At 54.1% G+C, this 19,340-nt stretch overlaps 1 protein-coding gene across 2 annotated transcripts; it reads right to left on the bottom strand.

Moving 5' to 3' along the window:
- Window positions 1-122: 122 nt before the first annotated feature.
- TPRN (taperin) lies at window positions 123-19,271 on the bottom strand. Of its 2 annotated transcripts, none has more exons than XM_014270465.3 (4): window positions 16,782-19,271; window positions 2,987-3,164; window positions 2,660-2,787; window positions 123-1,847 (listed from the first exon to the last, which is right to left on the bottom strand). In XM_014270465.3, exons 1-4 carry the CDS (start codon window positions 19,254-19,256, stop codon window positions 1,785-1,787), a joined length of 2,844 nt encoding a protein of 947 aa, XP_014125940.2. In that variant the 5' UTR covers window positions 19,257-19,271; the 3' UTR covers window positions 123-1,784. The 2 variants fall into 2 exon arrangements, with proteins under 2 accessions (XP_014125940.2, XP_074412381.1); XM_074556280.1 differs by having other exon boundaries at window positions 2,660-2,784.
- Between the last annotated feature and the right edge of the window lie 69 nt (window positions 19,272-19,340).

Raw genomic sequence — 19,340 nt, 5'->3', positions numbered from 1 at the left:
GAACTAAGCCTGGGCTAGTTCAGACCCCTGGTCCCTAATTTGAGTAGAAAGCAGCTCTGCCTTACCACCTGCAGTTTTTGCAAGAAACAGAGCTGCCCTAAACTGACCTGGGCTTTTCCACAGGGGGAGATGCTCACTGGGACCTTTTTTTGCTAGAAAAGCTGTGCTGAAAATTCACCCCTTAAATCTAGCAGTCACAGGCAGTCTCACATTTTCCCTCATTCCCACCAGTCTCAGCACCTTATCCTGAAGTGTTTTATTAAAGGGAGAAGCCTCAACACATGGAGCTCCATGGTCCTTGTGTCATGTCCCAGGCAGATGCACTGCAGACACATCCTGCTCCAGGCAAATCACACAGGCAGCACATCTCAAATTAGCTTGGAATGGATTAGGAGGTGCAAAATACTTCTTTGTGGTGGCCCCCCAGCCAACATCTAAAACTACTGAGTAGCTCTTTTTTTTTTCCATTTTTCTTTTTTTCATTATCTTTCCAAAAGTATTTAGGCACCCAGGGCAGAAGGGAACAGCTACAAGTAGGGATGTCCTAACAAAATTTAATCCTGTTTTTCAGTAGAACAACCTTCCCTTGCTGCTCCAACAGACACCAAACCAAGTGCAAGGTATGCAGAGCATTTTCAGTTCACAGGGCAGTGTCACTTGAGCATTCACAATCTATAACAGACAAACCAGGAACCATCAAATTTAATCAGAGATAGCAGCCTGTTCCTTTGGATCACGCCCCACTCATTCCATAAAGCCCAAAGAGGCCGGATCTGTTCTCACCACATCTCTTTTAATCCCAAAGTACAAATCACATTAGCAGCACTGCTCCATCTGTTCCAGAGTGCAATTTTGACCCTGAGTTTACAGTAGTAGAAAACTTGAATGGAAGATTCTAGCAGATTCCTTTGCATATTGGCTGCATTAAACAATTATAATAGAACTATAAAAATCCTAGAAAAAACAAAAAATAACCCACATTCCTTGTTCAAGTTCTGCAGAAGAATGGAGTGAAACTTCCCTCCTGTGCTTTGACTAGAAGAGCAGAGCAAGTGTGGCTTGAAGGAAGCAACCAAGAGAGATCAATCAGATTTGGAACAAAGCAACAAGAGGAGCTGGCAAACTGGAGCACAACCAGCAACTCCCAGAGACTGGATGCCAGAGTTGGGAAGGACAGACCAAAGCTATGGCCAATGTTTGGGAATCTTCAAGAGGCTGGAGGCAGCCTGGACAATTCTCTACTAATTGGTGCAAAAATAACATCTAAACCTAAAGGCATTCATTGCTCTTCCCATCCCTCCTTCAGGGTGTTCAGTGAATTCCACAAGCATGTAACTGGCACATGAATTCCATGATGTTTCAGTGAAACCAGAGCTGGAAACATGCCAAGGACAAACCATGAACCTTCAGTGGTTTTCCAAACTGACACCCAATGTGTCAAATCACAGTCAGGCTGTGAACCCACCCAACTGCCCAGTGCTCCACTGGGGAGAAGGGTTGCAAAAGCTGTCCAGACCCTGCACTGGGATCCATCCCAGGATCACAGATGTCCTTCCCACACTTGCCTAACCGGCAGCTGATCTTGAACAAGGAACATGCAAGGCCACAGGCAGAATAAATCATACGCCTCGGAAGCAGTAATTCGGTCCCAAAATCCAGTGCAAATATTGTCCGGAGATGCCCAGCAGCACTTGGTCCATCCACCCTTGGCAGCAGGATCGGGAGAGCCGTGGTTGCCGAGCGGGCTGCGCTGCCCCTCCTGCCCGGCAGCACCGGGAGCAGCCTCAGAAATAGAGCGCGGGCTCGCTGCTGAAATCCGAGAGACCGCCCTTCTCCGCCGGGGTGAGCTGTGGGCAGAGCAAGGACACCGGGTCACACCGGGCCAGAGGAGCCCCCTCGGCCCCGCATGGTGCCTTGGCACCCTGCCCGGGCTAACTGGCTGTGTTTGGTGAGTGCCCCCCTCCAAACGTGCCCCGGAGTGTCAGAACGTCCTGCAATGGTTTGGGTTGGAAGGGGTCTTAAACCCACCTTGTTCCAACCTCCTGCCATGGCAGGGACACCTTCCACCACCCCAGGTCACTCCAAGCCCTGTCCAGCCTTGCCTTGGACACTGCCAGGGATCCAGGGACAGCCACTCTGAGCCAAGGCTTCACCACCATCACAGGGAACAGTTTCTTCCCAATAGCTAATCTAAATCTCTTTTTAGTTTAAAACTGATCGCTCTTGTCTTATGACCATGTAAAAAAAAAAATCCCAATATTCCCTGTTTTTTATAAGCCCTCTTTAGGCCCTAGAGGGGGCTCTGAGCTCTCCCTGGAACCTCCTCCTCTCCAGGTGAGCAGCCCCAGCTCTCCCAGCCTGGCTCCAGAGCAGAGGAGCTCCAGCCCTTGGAGCATCTCCATGGCCTCCTCTGGACTTGTTCCAGCAGATCCATGTCTTTGCTGTGCTGAGCAGAGTGTGCCAGCTGCCTGAGTCTCCTTCACATGGCCGGGGAAGGGCAGTGGGGCGGTGTGATGGTCCCTTTGGGAGCAGTGACACAGCTCCCTGGGCAGGAACACAAACACAGGTGTGCAGGGCAAGGCACATCCTGTCCCATCCACTGCCTGGAACAACCCCCAACCCACAGGGGAGCACAAGAGTTGGTTATTTATAGGCTCACCATGACTTGGTTCCCCTGGGAATCAGCATCCTTTGGGAGGGATCCCTCTGCAGCAGGACCCTCGTACTTCTGCTCCTGCCACTCGCTGAACTTCACGGAGTGCTTTGGGGTGTAGCTGGATAAATCTGCTGGAAGGACAAAGATGAGGTAAATATTCCTCACCACCCCAAACAGAAGTGGGACAGGATCCCAGCAGGAGCAGCCTGGAAGCTGCCCATCTGCAGCTCCCTCCACGAGCATTTCCACGCTTAAGGGCTGTGGGAAACGTGGGCAGTGTCAGACACCACAGAAACCCCACAGTGCCCACCCACACAGTGCCTCACTCACCTGAGTTAGGTGTACTGGGATGCAAAGTGCTGTTTGGGCGTGGAATATAAAAGGTCCGAGATTTTTCATCTGTTTCAGAAGCGGGTCCTTCCTCCTCCTCATCCTCTTCTGCCAGGGAGCTCTCTGAGGGGTACTCAAACATCGTCTGCAAACTTGTCTCGTTGAAAGAGATCTTCATCTGACAACAGCAAAGGAGAATTATCAGGGAGAAGCACAGAACAGCCTGATGCCCACACTGGCTCTGGTATGGGCCAGGGCTGCCCCCTGGCTTAAAGCAGCCACTGCAGACCCCCCAATCCCTGCCCAAGTCCTTGGTGGGTCTCTTGCCACACTGAGGGAAACCCCAAAGGCAGAGCCAAGGGGTCTGGAGCAGCTCTTTGTGCCCTCTGACAGCTCCTCACACTGACACCCAGCACCCACACGTTGGAAAGGTGACATTGCTAATTCCTGGCAACTCCTTTGTATATCCCAGCTCCAGGAACCAGGATCAGGACTCCAGTCTTAGGAGATCATGGCTATTTAAGCTACATTAAACAGTGCTTAAAACCAGAAGTGAGAAGAAGGAAGCAGCTAAAGGCAAGATGGTAACAGGTGGTAGCAGACAGGGAAAACACTGGGCAAGGGGGAGGCCTTAAAGGTTCTGGTTTGAAACCAGTTTTATCCAGTATTGTCACTAATGACCTTTCCACCGTAACTGGAGACTGAGAAATGAAAGTGACGCAAACACGGGAGTTCATCAAGGGCTAACCGGAATTTATGGCCATGAAGAAACCTGGAGAGCAAAAACACTAAAAATGGAATCAGGTTTAAGAGCAACCTTTGCCCTAAGAGAAGTTCACCACCTTTGAATAACTGAGGAAGAAACTTTGGGATTGGCTGCAGGACTGTAATCAACATTAGGATGCTGCTTAAATAAACCAGGAATGAAGGAAGGCATTCCTGCTGGAAATAGGGACTGCCCAGCTCTCCTCCCTGTGCAAATGTGCTCATCCAAGCTGAAAAGGAAAGCTGAGGGAGGGGTTTGCTCCCCTGCAGCCCTGCCTGTCCCAGTCATTACCAAAGGAAAGCTGAGGGAGGGGTTTGTTCCCCTGACAGCCCTGCCTGTCCCAATCATTCCCTACCACTGTGCTCCTTACAGGTCACCTCAACAGCACAGGAGATTCACTGGCAAAAACTTCATACCAGCAAAAGTAAATGTGGAAAAAAAGCAAAACAGCTCTTTGTAAGTACTCCAGAAAATAACCACCAAGGAGCACAGAACTGCTGATGCCAGCACACATCAGACAAACAAGGAGGCTAAGCTTGCCAGGAATAAGTTCATGCCAAAAGTAGGGAAGTATTTAGCCAACACAGATCAAGGTTCAGGAGCAGCTGCCTAAAAGGGTGTTGTGATCCCTTTACTTCTAAATACAATTAAAATTCAGCTAATAGGGTTATGAACAGAATGGAAAGGACGTGGCAACTTGTGACAGGTGGCAGGAGCCCAATAATGGTTCTGATCTCTCCAGATGCTGTGCAATGACAGGCCAAGGGTGAGTGAAGCACATTTATCCCATGGTTCTGTCATGCACAAAATCCCCAGAGGCTGGGAAGTGGCACCTGGCTCCAGGCACCAATAGTGCTCAGGTGCACCCATTCCCTGTCACAGCAGTGGTAGGAGCACTGGAGTGGCATTACCAGGGGCTGCCAAGTCACACCAGGATGTCCCCAGGGGCCAGAGCTGCCAGCAGGTCACAGTGCCACGTGTGCTGCCCATGCCCAGGATCCCTGGAGCTCTGAAGGATCAGAGCAGGACAGGGAGCATTTCACTGCTGCTTTTCAGCAAAGCAGCCAGGGGAGCTTTGCTTGAATGTGGGTACCAGAGGGAGCAGCTGCAGCTCCCCCACACTGCAAAGCACAGCTGGAGCTGGAGCTGCTCTGCCCCAGGGCAGGATGGAGCTGGGACACGGGCTGGCCCCTTCCCCTGCCCCAGGAGAAGGCAGGATGGAAACTGCATGGAGGGAAGCAGCTGCCTCTCCCCATTCCTGCCCCAGCTACCCCAAATGACACAGAGCAGAAGAGTGATTCTGTTTGAGAGAAAAGGGACTGGAATGAAATGGTGCTGAAGCTGAGAGCATCCCACTTGCTGCTCCCTGAATTTCCCATCCCTGCTGCTGACCTAGATGCTCCCTGATCCGAGCCAGGCTGTCAGTGCTCACAATGTGGTGTCTGTCCTGTGGGGATGAGCCATGCTGCCAGGGACAAAGGCCACCAGGGTGGAGGTGCCCAGGGCTCCTGGAAGCCCAGGAGCTGTCCCAGAACCAGAAGCTGCACAGAGGCCATTAATCAGTGCTGCCAATGGCACTGAGGGGCAAGAAGTACTCGGCTAAACATGGAAAACAAAGCAGACAGGAGAGATATGCCTTGGGGTTTAGGATTTAAGCTTGGGAGATGGAACTAAATGTTCCTGGTTTTCTGCTATCTGGAGGAAATCTCTAAGAAAAATGACTTTGAGTCCAGTTTGGACCAAAGGTGTGTGCAGTGCTGGAGGAGAAAACATCCCCAGCAGGGAGCAAAACCAGAGAGCAGAAACAGCCTGGAGACACCCACACCCCACACCGAGCCCAGGGACAGCACCAACACCCCAAAGCCAACAGCTCCCACTCCCCACAGCCAGTTCAAGCAGGAGGCAATGCTGGAGCCCCTGACACAGAGCAACCAGCCAGCCCCAGGGCACAGCTGGGGCCAGGATCGCCTGCAAGGCTCACCCAGGCTAGTGTGTGGCACGGGGGCACCGTGGCACAGGTTCCCCCAGAGCACACTGAGCTGCCCTGTGGCAATGCCAGCCCCTGCTCCCACAGCCTGCAGCAGGCAGAGCCCCAGGGTGCTGCAATAAAGGCCTGGGCACACCCAGGCACAGCAAACACGAGGCACAGCCAGGCACTGGCACTGATGGACCCTGGGGCACCCAGCCCTGCCCATGGGGAGAGAGCCCAAAGCCCAAACCCGGCTGTGGCAGCACCTGAGCTCCCCTCTCGAAGCACAAAAGGCTTTCAGGGAAGCACAAAGCAGCTCTGCTTGAGCCAGCAGAACAGGGAGGGTGAAGCATTCAGGCAAAACCAGGGGACACAGGGCAGAGAAATGCTGTGAGTGGCTCCAGAGCCCAGCTGAGTGCTGTGTGCAGGAACACAGGCAGCCTCAGCCCCAGGAACCAGCCTGAAAGGAAAACCAAGAACCCAGTCATGGCACAGACAACAGGTTTGCACAGCCAGCAGTGCCTTGCCAGACCACAGGGACTTTCATGGGAACACAAAAGGCACCAGGGGACGTTTCTGTAGAAGAAAAGCGTGTCCCAGCAGAGCCAAACTCACTGGAGCCCAGCCAGAGGCTCTGCTCAGCCTGTCCCAGCACTGCTCCCCTGCTCCTGCCCCAGCAGCAGCTGCCACTTGTGGCAAGGAAGAATTCTGCACCCTTCAGCTGTGGATGTTTGCAGGGATTTGTCACTCTTTGCTCAGCTGGAGGCTTCACCCACAGCTGTGTCACAAACTCAGGGTCCAACCCAAACCCATATATACATATATTTATAAGTTTATATAAAAATAAATGTATATATTTATAAATTTATGTATAAATACTCTACCCAGCAATCAGACACGCTGGAAAGAGTAAATCAGGCTTTTCAGGAAATATTGTGCTGTTCAATCAATAGGTTCTTGTTGCCATAGCAAAAATCATTTATTTATTTGCTAGGATTTGAACTAGTAATGAGTAATATCCAGGAAAGAGAAGCCAGGGCAAACATTGCCCAACAAAGCATAAATCTGAGTAGTCATGCAGATCTCATTTAGAAAAGGGAAGTCAACCTTGTGTCAGGCTGGCAGGACTCAGCCTGCACCCAGACCAGCCACCAAAGAGCTCCCATATAGAGAGATTTATTTATAAAAATAACCAATTTATAGAACCCAACCTACAACATGAGCAATGACAGTCTGCAGCCACCTCACCTCCCAAAAGGAGATGAGAAATTCTGCAAGGCATTATTAATGACAGAGCAAAGACTCAATGGCTTCTCACACACCAGGGACCTCTCAGAAGTCTCCAGGGGTTATTCTGCACCCTCAGCTCCAGAAGGAATCTCCTTACTGTGGCTTTTCCCTTCTCCACCCATTATTACATTTGCTGCTTGGCTCATGAGCCAAAGTAAGGTGTTTACACCTTTTAAACTGAAACCTCTTTGACAATCCAAATCCTCACCTTGTAACAGTCAGGAAAAAGTAATTGTTCTAGGCATTAAATTAATAAAATCATCCTATTATTCTATTCCAGCAGGGAGAGTCTGAGTCAGCATTTGCTCCCCATCACAGCAGCCCAGAACAGGAGGGCTGGGAAGGACTGAGCCCCTCTCCCCTCCATGTGAGTGGTTCCCATCTCCCAAACCTGGGTTCCTGCTGGAGTTGCCATCCCTGCCTGTCCTTGAGGAGCAGGATGGGATGGTGAGTGCTGAAGCACAACATGGGCTCCATCCCTGCCCTGTGCCACCCCACAGCACCTCCAGCTCATCCCAACCCAGCAAGAGCCTCACCAGATCCAAACAGCTGAGCAGCACCAGGGATCCAGACCTGCTCTCTTCACTACTGATTCTCCTCTAATCATCCTCTGGCCTCAATAATTCCCAAGTGACAAATCCAGGGACTGCACTGACCCCCCAGGACATGCAGGGGCTGCTGGGTGTGATTTAAAGCAGTTTTTCACACCTGCTCTACTACAGGATCACAGAACATCCTCAGCTGGGAGGGACCCTCCAGGATCCCCCAGCCCAGCCCCTGCCCTGCCCAGAAACCTCAACAACCCCAGCCTGGGCACCCCTGGCAGCGCTGCCCAAAGGCTCCTGGAGCTCTGGCAGCCTCGGGGCCGTGCCCATTCCCTGGGCAGCCTGGGCAGTGCCAGCACCCTCTGGGGGCAGAGCCTTGCCCTGAGCTCCAGCCTGAGCTGCCCTGGCCCAGCCCCAGCCGTGCCCTGGCTGCTGTCCCTGTCACCACAGACAAGAGATGTCTGTGTGTCTCTGTGTCACAAGATCGGTGTCTGTCCCTCCTCTTCCCCCACAAGGAAGCTGCCTCCCCTCAGCAGCACAGGAGGGTTTGGCTGCTATCTGCAGGACAGGTGGATGATCCAGCATGAACACAAAGCAGGGGTTGACATCTCTGAGAGATCAAGCACGGACAAAACCAGTGCTCTGAAGGACCTTGTGCTCCTGTGCCACCTCACATCGAGGAACATTTGCTGCTGCACTGGTTGGCTAAAGATTGGGTCAAGGAGGCACAAGACACCACCTGATACCTGAAACTGCAGCCAGCTGGGAGTGTCAGCAAGGCTGTGCACACAGAGCATCCCAGGGAGGGCTGCAGAGAGCCCTGGGCAGGGCAGGAAAGCTGCTCCAGCCCCAGACCCATGGGGTTGGTGGGTGCAGGCTCAGGACCTGGACAAAGAGGAGGTTCTGACACAGAACAACCTCCAGCTGCCACAGACTGAGAGGGAAGGTCTCTGCACAGACAAATAACTGCTTGTGAGACTGGAAACAGGGTAGAAGCAGAGATTTTATAGTGGACAAAGATCCCCAAAGGGTTTAACCAGCTCTTCCCATCTGACCAGTCCCACAGAGCAGCAGATTTAGTAAAAGGAGACAGAAAAGCAGTTCATAAACTCCAAACCTCTGCAGAGACCTTCAGTTTTTTCACAGCAGCCTGCAGTCAATGATCTAGACATCTCCCATGAAAAGAAACTTTTAGATAAAAGCTTTTTGGGAAAATGAGCCAATTTTTTGGAGTTAGCAATGAGCTTGTCTCTGTGCCTGTGCTTGTCCTGAAAGCACAGTCATGTGTCAGCCCAAATTGTTGAATAACTCCAGGCACAGACTGTGTGGGCAGCCTGAAATAGTACCCTGGGGACTGCAGAATCACCAGCACATCACCAAGGCATTTGCTATCATTCAGAAGATAAGGAGCTTTTGTGCCTCTGAGGCCTTTCCCTGACACAGAATAAAGGGTTTTTCCCTGACAAGTATCCCTAGGAACAGAGGGACTCGAGGCTTGGTTCCTATATTGGATTAACCCTGTACTGCTATGGCTGAAGCACTCTAAGTGCGCCCAGAAAACTGCAGATGGCAGCTCAGAAATGTACTTTTCTGTACAAGAGGAAGAGTTTTGGGGAACTGGAACTGTGACACAGAATCACTTGATCATGTTTTTCCAAGAAGTGTTTCCTGAGAGTAACTTTTGTAATGTAGAGTAACGCTGACTTTTGCCCAGCCATTAACTGCAGCCCAGTGAGTTACTGAGTAGAGCTAACAGCACTAAAGATTTACAGCAGGAGCACGTCAGGGAAGCCCTGTGTGGCTGGCAAAGGAGACATTTCCTTCAGGATCACATCCCAGCTCCCAAGCCACAAGGCAAAACAAGAAAGTCTCCATTTACAAGGCAACCCACAAAGCCAGCTCTGTGTAATCAATATGCTGAAGCACATGGCAGATAGGAGCAATGCATGGAGATTCGAAATATTAAACTCCTTGTGCAAGACACAGGCAAGTTTCAAATTCCTGATGAGAAGTGACAGGGTAGGGACAGCCCCCAGAGCATGTGGGGCAGGTGGCTTGGTTAACTCTTCCCTTCACTGTGCAGGACAAGGGGAGATTGCAGTGCCCACACAGGCACAGCTGGAGCCCCAGTGTGCCAGGGCACAGAGCAGCCATTCAGCCTGGGAGCCCTTTATTCCTCCTCACATCTGCAGGCAGAGGAGCCAGAGCCTTCCACAGCTTAACAGGCAATTCAAAAATTACTTATTTGGCCCCTAAGAACAGGACAAATCTCCCTGCTTGTACGAAACAAATCTCATCTGAATGCACTAAGGGAGCAGAATAAGCAAGGTACAATGAGTGTCAAGACTTGGTGTCCTTATAAAAACCACACAGAGCTCCCCAGCAGCCCAGGATTTCACAGGCAGCTCTGAGCAGCCCATTTGTAGCTACAAGGAGGTGCAGTGATGAAGCTGCCACCCATAAATGTTTCTGTGCAACCCAGACTGCTCAGAGCAGCTGACAAAAATACCTGGGTTGGTGCTGGAATGGGACCCATGGAAACAGAGACAGGCTGGGGGCAGAATTCCTTCCCACCCTGTCAGGGAGCTCATTCAGGACCAAAGGCTCCCATGATGTGAACAGCATCACCTGCACAACAGAGTTCATGTCTCTCCTGTCCTTGCTCTCTCTTTTAACACGCAGAAGGAACTTCCTTGATGAGCAGCAAGTGCAGCAGGTTCACCAGGAGCCTCAGGGATGTGCCCTCAGAGCTGCATTTTCAGCAGCTGCAAGTGACACGATTTCCCTACACACACAAGTGCTTTGTCTGAGATATTTCCTGCGTTCTGATGCCCACAGAGCAGCAGCTCTATCCTGCCAGGTTCCCAAGATCATCCGAAGGGCACTTCTCAGAAAACATCAGCCCCGAGTTCCTCTGGCCCAGATTTTCCCAGGATGTTTGTGAAGTCCCTCCGTGTGATACAGACACTCCATGTGACTCTTCCTACACAAACAGGGATATCCTCCCAGCCCCACGGACTGCTGCAGTCACTGGAAGAGCCTGGGTTGTAAATAGGTTTTAAACTCAGGTTTCAAATTCAAGTTTCACTTGGGAGGGGTGTGAGCACAACCCCTGAGGTGAAGGGGATGCTGCTGCAGCAGCTCTTACCCAGATTTCCTTTCCTGCCACTGCACCCAGAAACTAAATATTTTAATTTTCCCTACTGTTTCCCACACATAACACAGGACTCCTGCCCCAGCCACCCCAGTGTCCTTCCTCAGAACACCATGACCACATACTGGAAAAACCAGAGTGGAAAGGAAAACCCAAACCTGAAACAAACTGAAACCTTGAGATGGAGGGAAATTATAAACCATCTCCAATCTGGTCCACAGATTAGGCAAACTGATTAAGAAAACATTAACTGTAATCCTTGTGATTAGAGTTAGAGCACAAAGTACTTCAAATCTCCTCCTGAGCTTTGGGGCAGGCTGAGCCCTGGGCATGTCCTAACCAGCTTCAAAGCCAGGCTTGGCTCTGATTTGCGTCAGAGTTTCTATTTTAGCCCTTCTGTCCATTCCTGCAGTGCTGACAGCAGCAGGCAGGACATGGGGGCAAGAGAACCAGGGGAATTGGGACCAGCTCAGACTGTCACTGCAGCATGAGAAGCATGGGAGTGGTGAGGCCATGCAGAGCCTCAGTCACAGAAAGTTTCCCACTACAGAGATGAGATGAGATAAATCTGACTCAGACTCTGCCAGGGTTTCATACAACAAAGTCTCAGCACTTCAAGGTGCTGGCATGTAGTGGGGAAACAAAAAACCACCCACTGCCCCACTGACAGCCTCCGGGGCAGCTTGTGAAGTGGTTTAAAAGCTGTAACTGCAGCTGATTTCCAGGCTTCAGCCATCAACATCACAGAAAAAATAATCAGTGGAATTCGCAAAGGGCAGGAAAATGGCCCTGTCTGGGTGAAAGAGCCTGCTGCCATCTGACAGCTAATGGAGATCATCTCTGCAGGGGAGGGGCTGCACTTCATCATCCAAAACACTTATTTCCTGAGCATGACTTATCTCTGCTGACCTCATCTCCTAAAAATGCAATACATCCATGTCAGATACTGCCATGGCCCCTCCTTAAAGGTGGCAGATGAATCTGCCCCAGCAGAGCACAGCCAGAGACAGAAAATAGAACAGGAACACGCAGTTCCCCAAGAGCTAAAGAACACAAATCTCTGCCCTGACCCCTCCAAAACACAGGGATGACATCATCAAAGGAGCTCCTGCAGAGAGATTTCTCCTTCTACTACTAAATGAATTCACTTGTGTTATGGTTAATTTACTTGTGTTATACATTGCAAAAACAAACTTCAGGCAGCCAGCAGCATTTAGACTCCACACTGTGCAGACTTGCTGCAAACAGGTCTGGGCAGCAGCTGGAAATGTTGATCCCTGCCAACATCCCAAAGCTACACCTGGTTCTCACAGGAGACCATCTCCAGCAAAACTGAACAGATGGAAAACTACAGAGCAGGAAGTTCAGCAGGTTAGACCAACAAAGCTGCTGCCCATGATCAAAACTGAGGGGTATTTAAACTAATCTTTTAACAGACTTTTAAGTGGCAATTTGGAAGCCACATTCAGGCTTTACGCAGCTCAAAAGATTAGGACACGGACCATGCTAAAGTTTGTGCAAGATGGAACTTTTTGAAGTTCAGCTGCACATCTTTGAAGACAATTTAGAAGCTTTAGACTCCAACTGTTTGGATCCCAGCAGCCTTGTTCCCGTAATCCCCGCTCACGCTGGGCTGCGCCTCGCCTGCCAGCACACGGCAAGCTGCCAGCTGTGACAAGCACTAAACATTAAATCCATCAACAACCTGATGTCTGCTGGCTCTCAGGTCCTGTTATTCACAGGACTTTGGCTGGCCTGGCCAGAATTCATTCACCTTCCCTGCAGGATCTGCAGGAGGTACCGGATCCTGGAGAGGAAAACGCTCGGGATGCTCTGCAGGAGTGACACACCAAAGGAGGAGGGCCAGGGCAGAGTGCAGCCCCCAGCCAGAGGAGAGCCCGAGCCCAAAGCCAGTGACTGATCATGGGGAGCCCAGCTGGCCCTGCACTGCTCTGTCCTTGCCCAGCTCTCCTGCACACACCAACCACATGTTCTGCAGAAACCCAGATTTCCATCTCAACAACAACTGTATTGGACGTTATTCTGGCAGGTAACCAAACCACCACTGACTCTTATCTGCCCACATGAGCAAGATTTTATCCTCTGAGATCCCAAAGATCCACATCCTGCAGCAAAGCCTTCCCTTCCTCCTGGCACTGCTGACATGCCTTTACTTCTCTGCAATAACAAAGAGAAGCCCTGAGCAGAGGTCACCAACAGTGTGCTGCATCCTCTGCCCCATTCCCAGTTTAGAATAAAGGTCAGTAGGTCTCCTCCCACCCCTGCACATGTATCCTGTCCTCTCTGAGAGCTCAGCCAGCTCCTCCAGCAGCTGCCCAGCAGCTCCTGGCACATCCCTTTGGAGCTGCAAACACTTCTCAGACTGAGTCCCACCCACAGTGCTTTATCTGAACTGCTGGTGGCACTGCCTGGAGAGATCTCAGAACATCCCCAGAGCACAGGAACAGCCCTGAAGGCACCTGAAGCTGCAGGAGCACAGCAGCTCCAGCTCATCCATCCCCCAGGGTGAGCAGGGCTGGGGCTCTGCCCTCCCTCCACCTGCAGACCCTGATGTGTCCCATCCCACACTGCCCTTCACAGCCCTGTCCCCCCACAAGAGAGCTGGGAACAGATTTTGTATTTCCAATACATCATCCCCCTCTAACTCAGCAAGCTCCAGCTCCAACCCCCAGAGTAACAGCTGCTTCACATATCTGAAGGTCTGGAAGGAGCAATCAAGCTGTTTATCCTGAAAGGCCTTGAAGCAGCAGCATCCCCCAGGCCACAGCACAGTCACAAGTGCCACAGCCACTGCCAGCAGGCAGGAGCAGGGGCTGGAGCTCCCTCTGTGCAGGGCAGTGCTGGAACCCAGCCTGTCCCAGCCTCCCTCCCAAAAAGCCACGGAGGATGTGGATCAGGAGACTCAGACCACAGCAGCTCCACTTGGCCGGCACTGCTGCCACAGTCAGGCAACCAGAGGCCACACATGGGGATGGAAAAGGGAGGCTGAATTTCCACATTTGAAGAAAAACACCATTTGCATCTCAGAGAACAGTGGGGTGCAACTGGCAGGGCTGACACCCTCCTTCCTAATAAATCATTATCCCTGACTGCACAGCCAGCCACTGATCCACAGCATTTCCAGACTCTGCTGACCTTTTTATCTCCCAGATTCCTGCTGGGCATCAGCAAACAGTTAAACTTTTCCAAGTTCTTGAAGTCTCACTAAGCACTGCTTTTTTAAATATGGAGCATAATTAAAGATCTTTTCAAAGCAAGGTTTGGAAAGGAAGGTGCTTGGCACAGGAAGGGCTTGTTCACCCCAAAAGACACAGGAGCTGCTCACTAAAACCAGCATCAGGTTTTGACACCCCAAAAAAGAAAGAAGATTGATTTTAACAAACAACTGCAGCTCCCTGCTCACAAGAACAGTCTGTTTCTGCCCAGTTCAGGCCAAAATCAAGTTTATGAAAACCCCGACACAGCTACAAAACAGAACTCTTGTTTTTGGCTGGTTGCCTTGGAGACACAGAGTGATCTCTTGGGAAGAAACCAAGGAATGCATCTTAATATGAGCTCCTTCCTTTTCAGGCATCAACACTCAGCCTTATTACCCAGAGTACAGCCACAAACATCCTCTAGGTCAAGAGTAAACAGAAATCTTTCCATTTGTCTCCCATCAGCATCTCCTAGACCCTGCTACAAAGTCATACCCTGTGCTTGACTGAGCAGGAAGGAACTGAAAGAAAAAAAATGGGTGTTTCTCCCATACCACATTTAACTTCACCCAGAAACTCGTGTCTTGACTCCTTTCCTTCAGCTCCATCTTATTTTTCAAAGGATCCCTATTTGCCTCAGCTTCCTGAGTTCTGCAAATATAACAGGCAGTTTCTCCTTTGCCTTTTAATCTCTCTCCTCTCAGAAACCAAATGTTTGCACAAGTTCTCCTGCAGCACGACCCCACACACAGCTCTCAGGGCACAGCTCTGTGTGCACATTGCAGTGTTTGGCACCTCAGCTGCACAGCAGGGCAGATAATGCTGTTAAGCTGATAAGAACAGGGGCAGAGAAGCTCCATGACCTGCCCAATGTCACACAAATCCACCACTGACACACAAAACAGTAGTTAACCAATATCACATGATATTTTAGGCTGGGAAAGGTCCTCTGGAGGTCTCTAGCCCAAATTCCTGACTTCAGCAAGACTGACTTGCCAGTTGCTCAAAGCTTTTCCCTGGCAAGTTTCAGACAGCTCCAAGGCTGGACATGCCACGACTTCTCTGGGTTTGACCAACCAAAAAACAATTCAGTCACTGCACTGGATTTGTGCTCATCTCCCTCCCTCCTTTTTGTACTGTTAAGGATACCTTCCACTGGGCACCACTTAACTGGTTTTACTTGAGGCTTTGTTCCTTGTGCCCCAACAGCATCCCCTGCTCAGAAAAATCAGCTCCTCAGCTCCATCAGATGTAGGGCTGACGCAAATATGACCATCCCACAAGATTCTCTCTGTGCCCTCTGCTCCATCCTAAGAGCACTCATAACTGTAACATGCTGTATTAATATTTTCACCCTTTTACCACAAACCTGATTTGGTGTAAATCAAATTAACACCTCATATTGAACCTGAACAGAGCTAAAACAGCCGCAATGAGTGCAAGCCAGCAGGTGTTTAGGCAGCAGAACAACTCCAGTCTGACCAAGCACTTCCCTGTAGGAAAACAAGGAAAAACTTCAGGAGCACTGAGCAAGAATCAACACTCCTGCTCATTTGCTTGTTCTCTCTCTCAAGCTGCTCCAGGCCTGCTCCCTGCATTAGTCACCATCAAATTACCACAGGCTGCATGTGCTTAGGGAGGAATTTGACAGCGTTAAGCCAGGGAAGCAGCACTGCCTGCCTCCCTTCAAATGAGATGCATCCTGCTCAAAGGATTGCCTCAAATTATAATGCTCAGTGCCTCAGGCACCCATGTGCATTCAGTCCCTCAGTTATCTGCTTGGATTTGGGTAACGGAAATGTCCCACAATGATTCCCACTATGGAAAAGTACGTCACATTACAGCCCTAAAAGTCGGGATCTGCCACCTCAGTGTGCTGCCTTCAGAGCCCAACAACTCTCCACACTCCTCTTGTCACGTCCAGATGCATTTCAGCAAGCTCTACAAAGATTAATTTTCAGTTTAGGGCTCACAAGGATCTATGTTACTCCCCAAGCTGTGAGAAAATCTGGCATTCACTGACTCCAAAAGCATTTGGAGCAATCAGCATCTCCTGGATCGTCAGAGCTGTAGCTGCACATTCAGAAGGAGCAGGTGGTATAATCCTATCAATGGGAGTTAAGTTCTCGCTGATCTCTTTCTGCCTAATTGAGACCTAATTCTTGAGCCTCTATCAATAGATCACTAATGAGGGGAAGACACCATTGACACTGCTGGGAGACCACGGGCAGCTCAACATGTCCAGCCCCTCAGACACAGTGAGCAGAGCAGAGCGGGAGGGCAAGCCCACAGCTGCTCCAAGCACGCAGCTCCCCCTGATTTCCTAAATTCCTGAAATACTTCACTTTCCATTATCGTATCTCCAAGAAGGGCTGGGGTGGGAGAGGCCCTGCAGCTGTCACAGGGCATATCCCACCCTCAGCTGCTTTGTGGGACAGTCCCCAGTGTCCCCTCCCTGAGGGCAAATTCTGTTTAACACACCAAGTTCCATCTCCCAGCTGTGGTTCCCCTTTAGGAACCCTTTAAACTTCCAGAAGACAGTAAAAGCAAATAAGGCACTGGGCTTGCAGAGTTGCAAACTCTCCTAATATTGGATACCATGAGAAATATTAATCCCTGGTTCCCTCCTCACCACTCTGAAATGTCCTTCGCATCAGTGTGGTGGAGTTCCACCTTCCCTCTCCTGTTTTCCAGTCTGTTTTACCCCCAGCTTCAGCCAGCTCTGAGGGCAGCCTCTGGCTCCCACAAGGGGCAAACACACTGCTCTGTTCCCAGCAGTGCCTCATGAGCAGCCAAACCCAAAGCAGCCCTGGCACTCACAGCCTGGCTGCTGAGCACAGAGTGCCCGGTTACCTTCTTGCGCCGTGAGCCCGTCTTGCTCATGCAGGACCTCTCCAGGGACAGGTACCCCCCGATCACTTCGATCTCGTTCACCGTGGGGTAGCGCTTTTTATGGGGTACCCCCACTTGAGGCCCATCAGCGTTCTCCACGGCTTTGCCTCTTGCTTTGCTCTCCTCCTCCTCCTCCTCTTCCTCCCGCTGCGGCCTTCCGCTGGCATCGGGGACAGCCTGCAGCCCCGGGGCCACGGGCTTCCTTTTGGGCACGACAGTGAAGGTGCTGCCTCCCCTCTGCTGAGGGGCAGAGTGCGGTCTGTAGAGGGGCACAGAGGAAAACTCCATCTCCAGGTCGGGGCCAGCTCCTCCGGGCTGATCCGCCAAGCTCCCCGTCCTCGCAGCCGGGCCAGCCCCGCTGTCCGGCTCCACAATGTCATCGATGTAAGTCACGGGTACCAGAGGTTCCAGAGGCGCCGCTGGGGAAGTGATGGGCTCTTCCTGCTCGGGGGCGGGAGCCCTCGGGGGCTCCGGGGGTGCCTTCTCCTCCGCGGGCGGTGGCGGCGGCCCCGGCCTGGCAATCTGCGCCGGCGGCCGAGCCGGGCTGCCCTCCCGGCGGGGCACGAACACGAAGGAATTGCGCGAATTCAGGCGCAGCTTGGCCAGAGCCTGTGCCTGCAGGTCGTGGGCTGGAATGGCCGCCAGGTCGGGTTTGGGGGCCGGGAGGATTTCGAAGGAGCCCCCGGCCCGGGGGGCTGAGGCGGAGAGCGGCCGAACGGCGCCGGTGGCACTGGGGGCCGGACTGGCACTGGGCAGGGGCGACACGGCCACCTCGGCCTCCTCCGGCTTTGGCCTCCTGGCGTTGGCTCTGGCATGGGAAGGGCTGGTGGATGGCACTGGTGGCCCCTTGGGCGTTGCGGGGCGGCCGGCGGGGACAGCGCCGGGCTCGGGGACGCGGGCGCTGGGGAGCTGCCCCCGGGGTGTGACCGTGAAGGAGTTGGAGCTGATCTTGTGGACAAAGCAGTTGGCCTGAGGGGCCGCAGCCTTGGGGGCAGCTGGGGCCGCCTGGGGGGCTGCAGCCCGGGGGGGAGCCGGGGCGGGCTGGGGGGCTGCGGGCTCGGGGGTGAAAGCCCGGGGGGCAGCCGGTGTGGGCTGGGGGGACACGGGCTGAGGGGTGACAACCCGGGGCGGTGGGGCGGGCTGGGGGGTGACAGCCCGCGGGGGTGCCGTGGGTTGGGGAGTGACAGCCCGGGGAGGTGCCGTGGGCTGGGGAGTGACAGCCCGAGGGGAAACCGAGGGCGGGGGAGTGACAGCCCGTGGAGGGGCCGCGGGCGGGGGGGTGACAGCCCGGGGGGAAGCCGGCGGCAGGACTGTGGTGGGCTGGGGGGCCGCCGGCACCGCTGGAGGGGTGGCGGCCCGGGGGGGAGCCGGGAGCGGCGGAGGGGTGGCCGGGACGGCGGGCGGAGATGCCGGTCCCGCCTTTGGCGCCGGAGCCCGGGGGAAGCCGGGCCCTTTCTGGAGGGGCGTGGGGGCGCGGGGGGATCCGGGCCCCGCGGGCGGAGCGGGCGGCACGGCCCGGGCAGCACCCGGTCCCACCTGCGGCGGAGCCGCGGCCCCGCCGGTCCCGGGCAGCGCGTCCCCAACGCGGCGACGGCGGCCCCGCGGCCGCTGCCCGAACTTCTCCAGGAGGCGGCTGACGGTGCCCGGCTCGGCCGCCTCGAGCGGCTCTGGCGGCTCGGCCGTCTCGTAGATGACGACCTGGTCGGCGCGGATCTCGGCGAGCGCGGCGCCGCGCCGGGCCAGCAGCTCCCGCAGCGGGTCGGCGCCGGCCGGGTCCCGGCGGCGGGCGGGCGGCGCATCCCCCGCGGCGAAGCAGGCGGCGGGGTCGGCGCGGGACTCGATGATGAGGATGTTGTCGGCGCGGATGGTGCGGATGCCGGGCACGGCGCTGTACAGCTCCAGCAGCTGCTGCAGCGGCCGCGCCGCGCCGCCGGGCCCGGGCCGCCCCTGCCGCAGCCGGCGCCGCTCGCTCTCCAGCCGCATGAAGGGGTTCTCGCGGAGCGGGCCCAGGCTCTCCGCCACCACCAGCCGCTCCCCGGCCGGGGGCTCGGGCTCGCCGCCCGCCCCGGCCAGCTTGGCCCGCTTGCGCTCCAGGATCTCTCGCTGCCAGGCGGGCGCTGCCCGCGGCCCGGCGCCGAGCGGCGGCTCCGCGCTGCTCATGGCGGCGGCGCTGGGGCTCTGCGGGCCGGGCCCCGCCGCACCGGGGCGGCCCCGCGGCACCGCCCCCGGGCCGGGCAGGGCCGTCCCCGCGGGGCCGGGGCGGGGCCGGAGGTGTGCCGGGGCCGCCCCGCTCCGCGCCGGGGTGAGCGCTCCGCCCCAGCTGCCCGGGACAAGGCCTCCGGGGCTGCCGGACGGCGGCGGGGCCTGGGCACGGTGATGTGACTGAGGTCGTGCCGCATCCCCCGGCTGGGAACCGGCCGGGCCCCGCCGCCCCATCGCCCTCCCCTCCCCTCATCGAAGAGACCCCCGGCCCGGGACACGAGCCATGGTGATGGACACAGAATCCCAAAAAATACAAAA

This window comes from Zonotrichia albicollis, chromosome 21, assembly GCF_047830755.1.
Source record: "Zonotrichia albicollis isolate bZonAlb1 chromosome 21, bZonAlb1.hap1, whole genome shotgun sequence".
NCBI lineage: Eukaryota > Metazoa > Chordata > Aves > Passeriformes > Passerellidae > Zonotrichia > Zonotrichia albicollis.
This window is presented reverse-complemented; position numbering and strand designations above follow the sequence as displayed.

Coding starts and splice junctions, on each gene's coding strand:
- TPRN (XM_014270465.3), bottom strand. CDS start 19,256: ATGGGGCGGCGGGGCCCGGCCGGTTCCCAGCCGGGGGATGCGGCACGA. Junction 3,165..16,781: donor CGGGCTCACGGCGCAAGAAG/GTAACCGGGCAC, acceptor TGCTGTTGTCAG/ATGAAGATCTCTTTCAACGA. Junction 1,848..2,659: donor CCCAGGGGAACCAAGTCATG/GTGAGCCTATAA, acceptor CTCTGCCCACAG/CTCACCCCGGCGGAGAAGGG.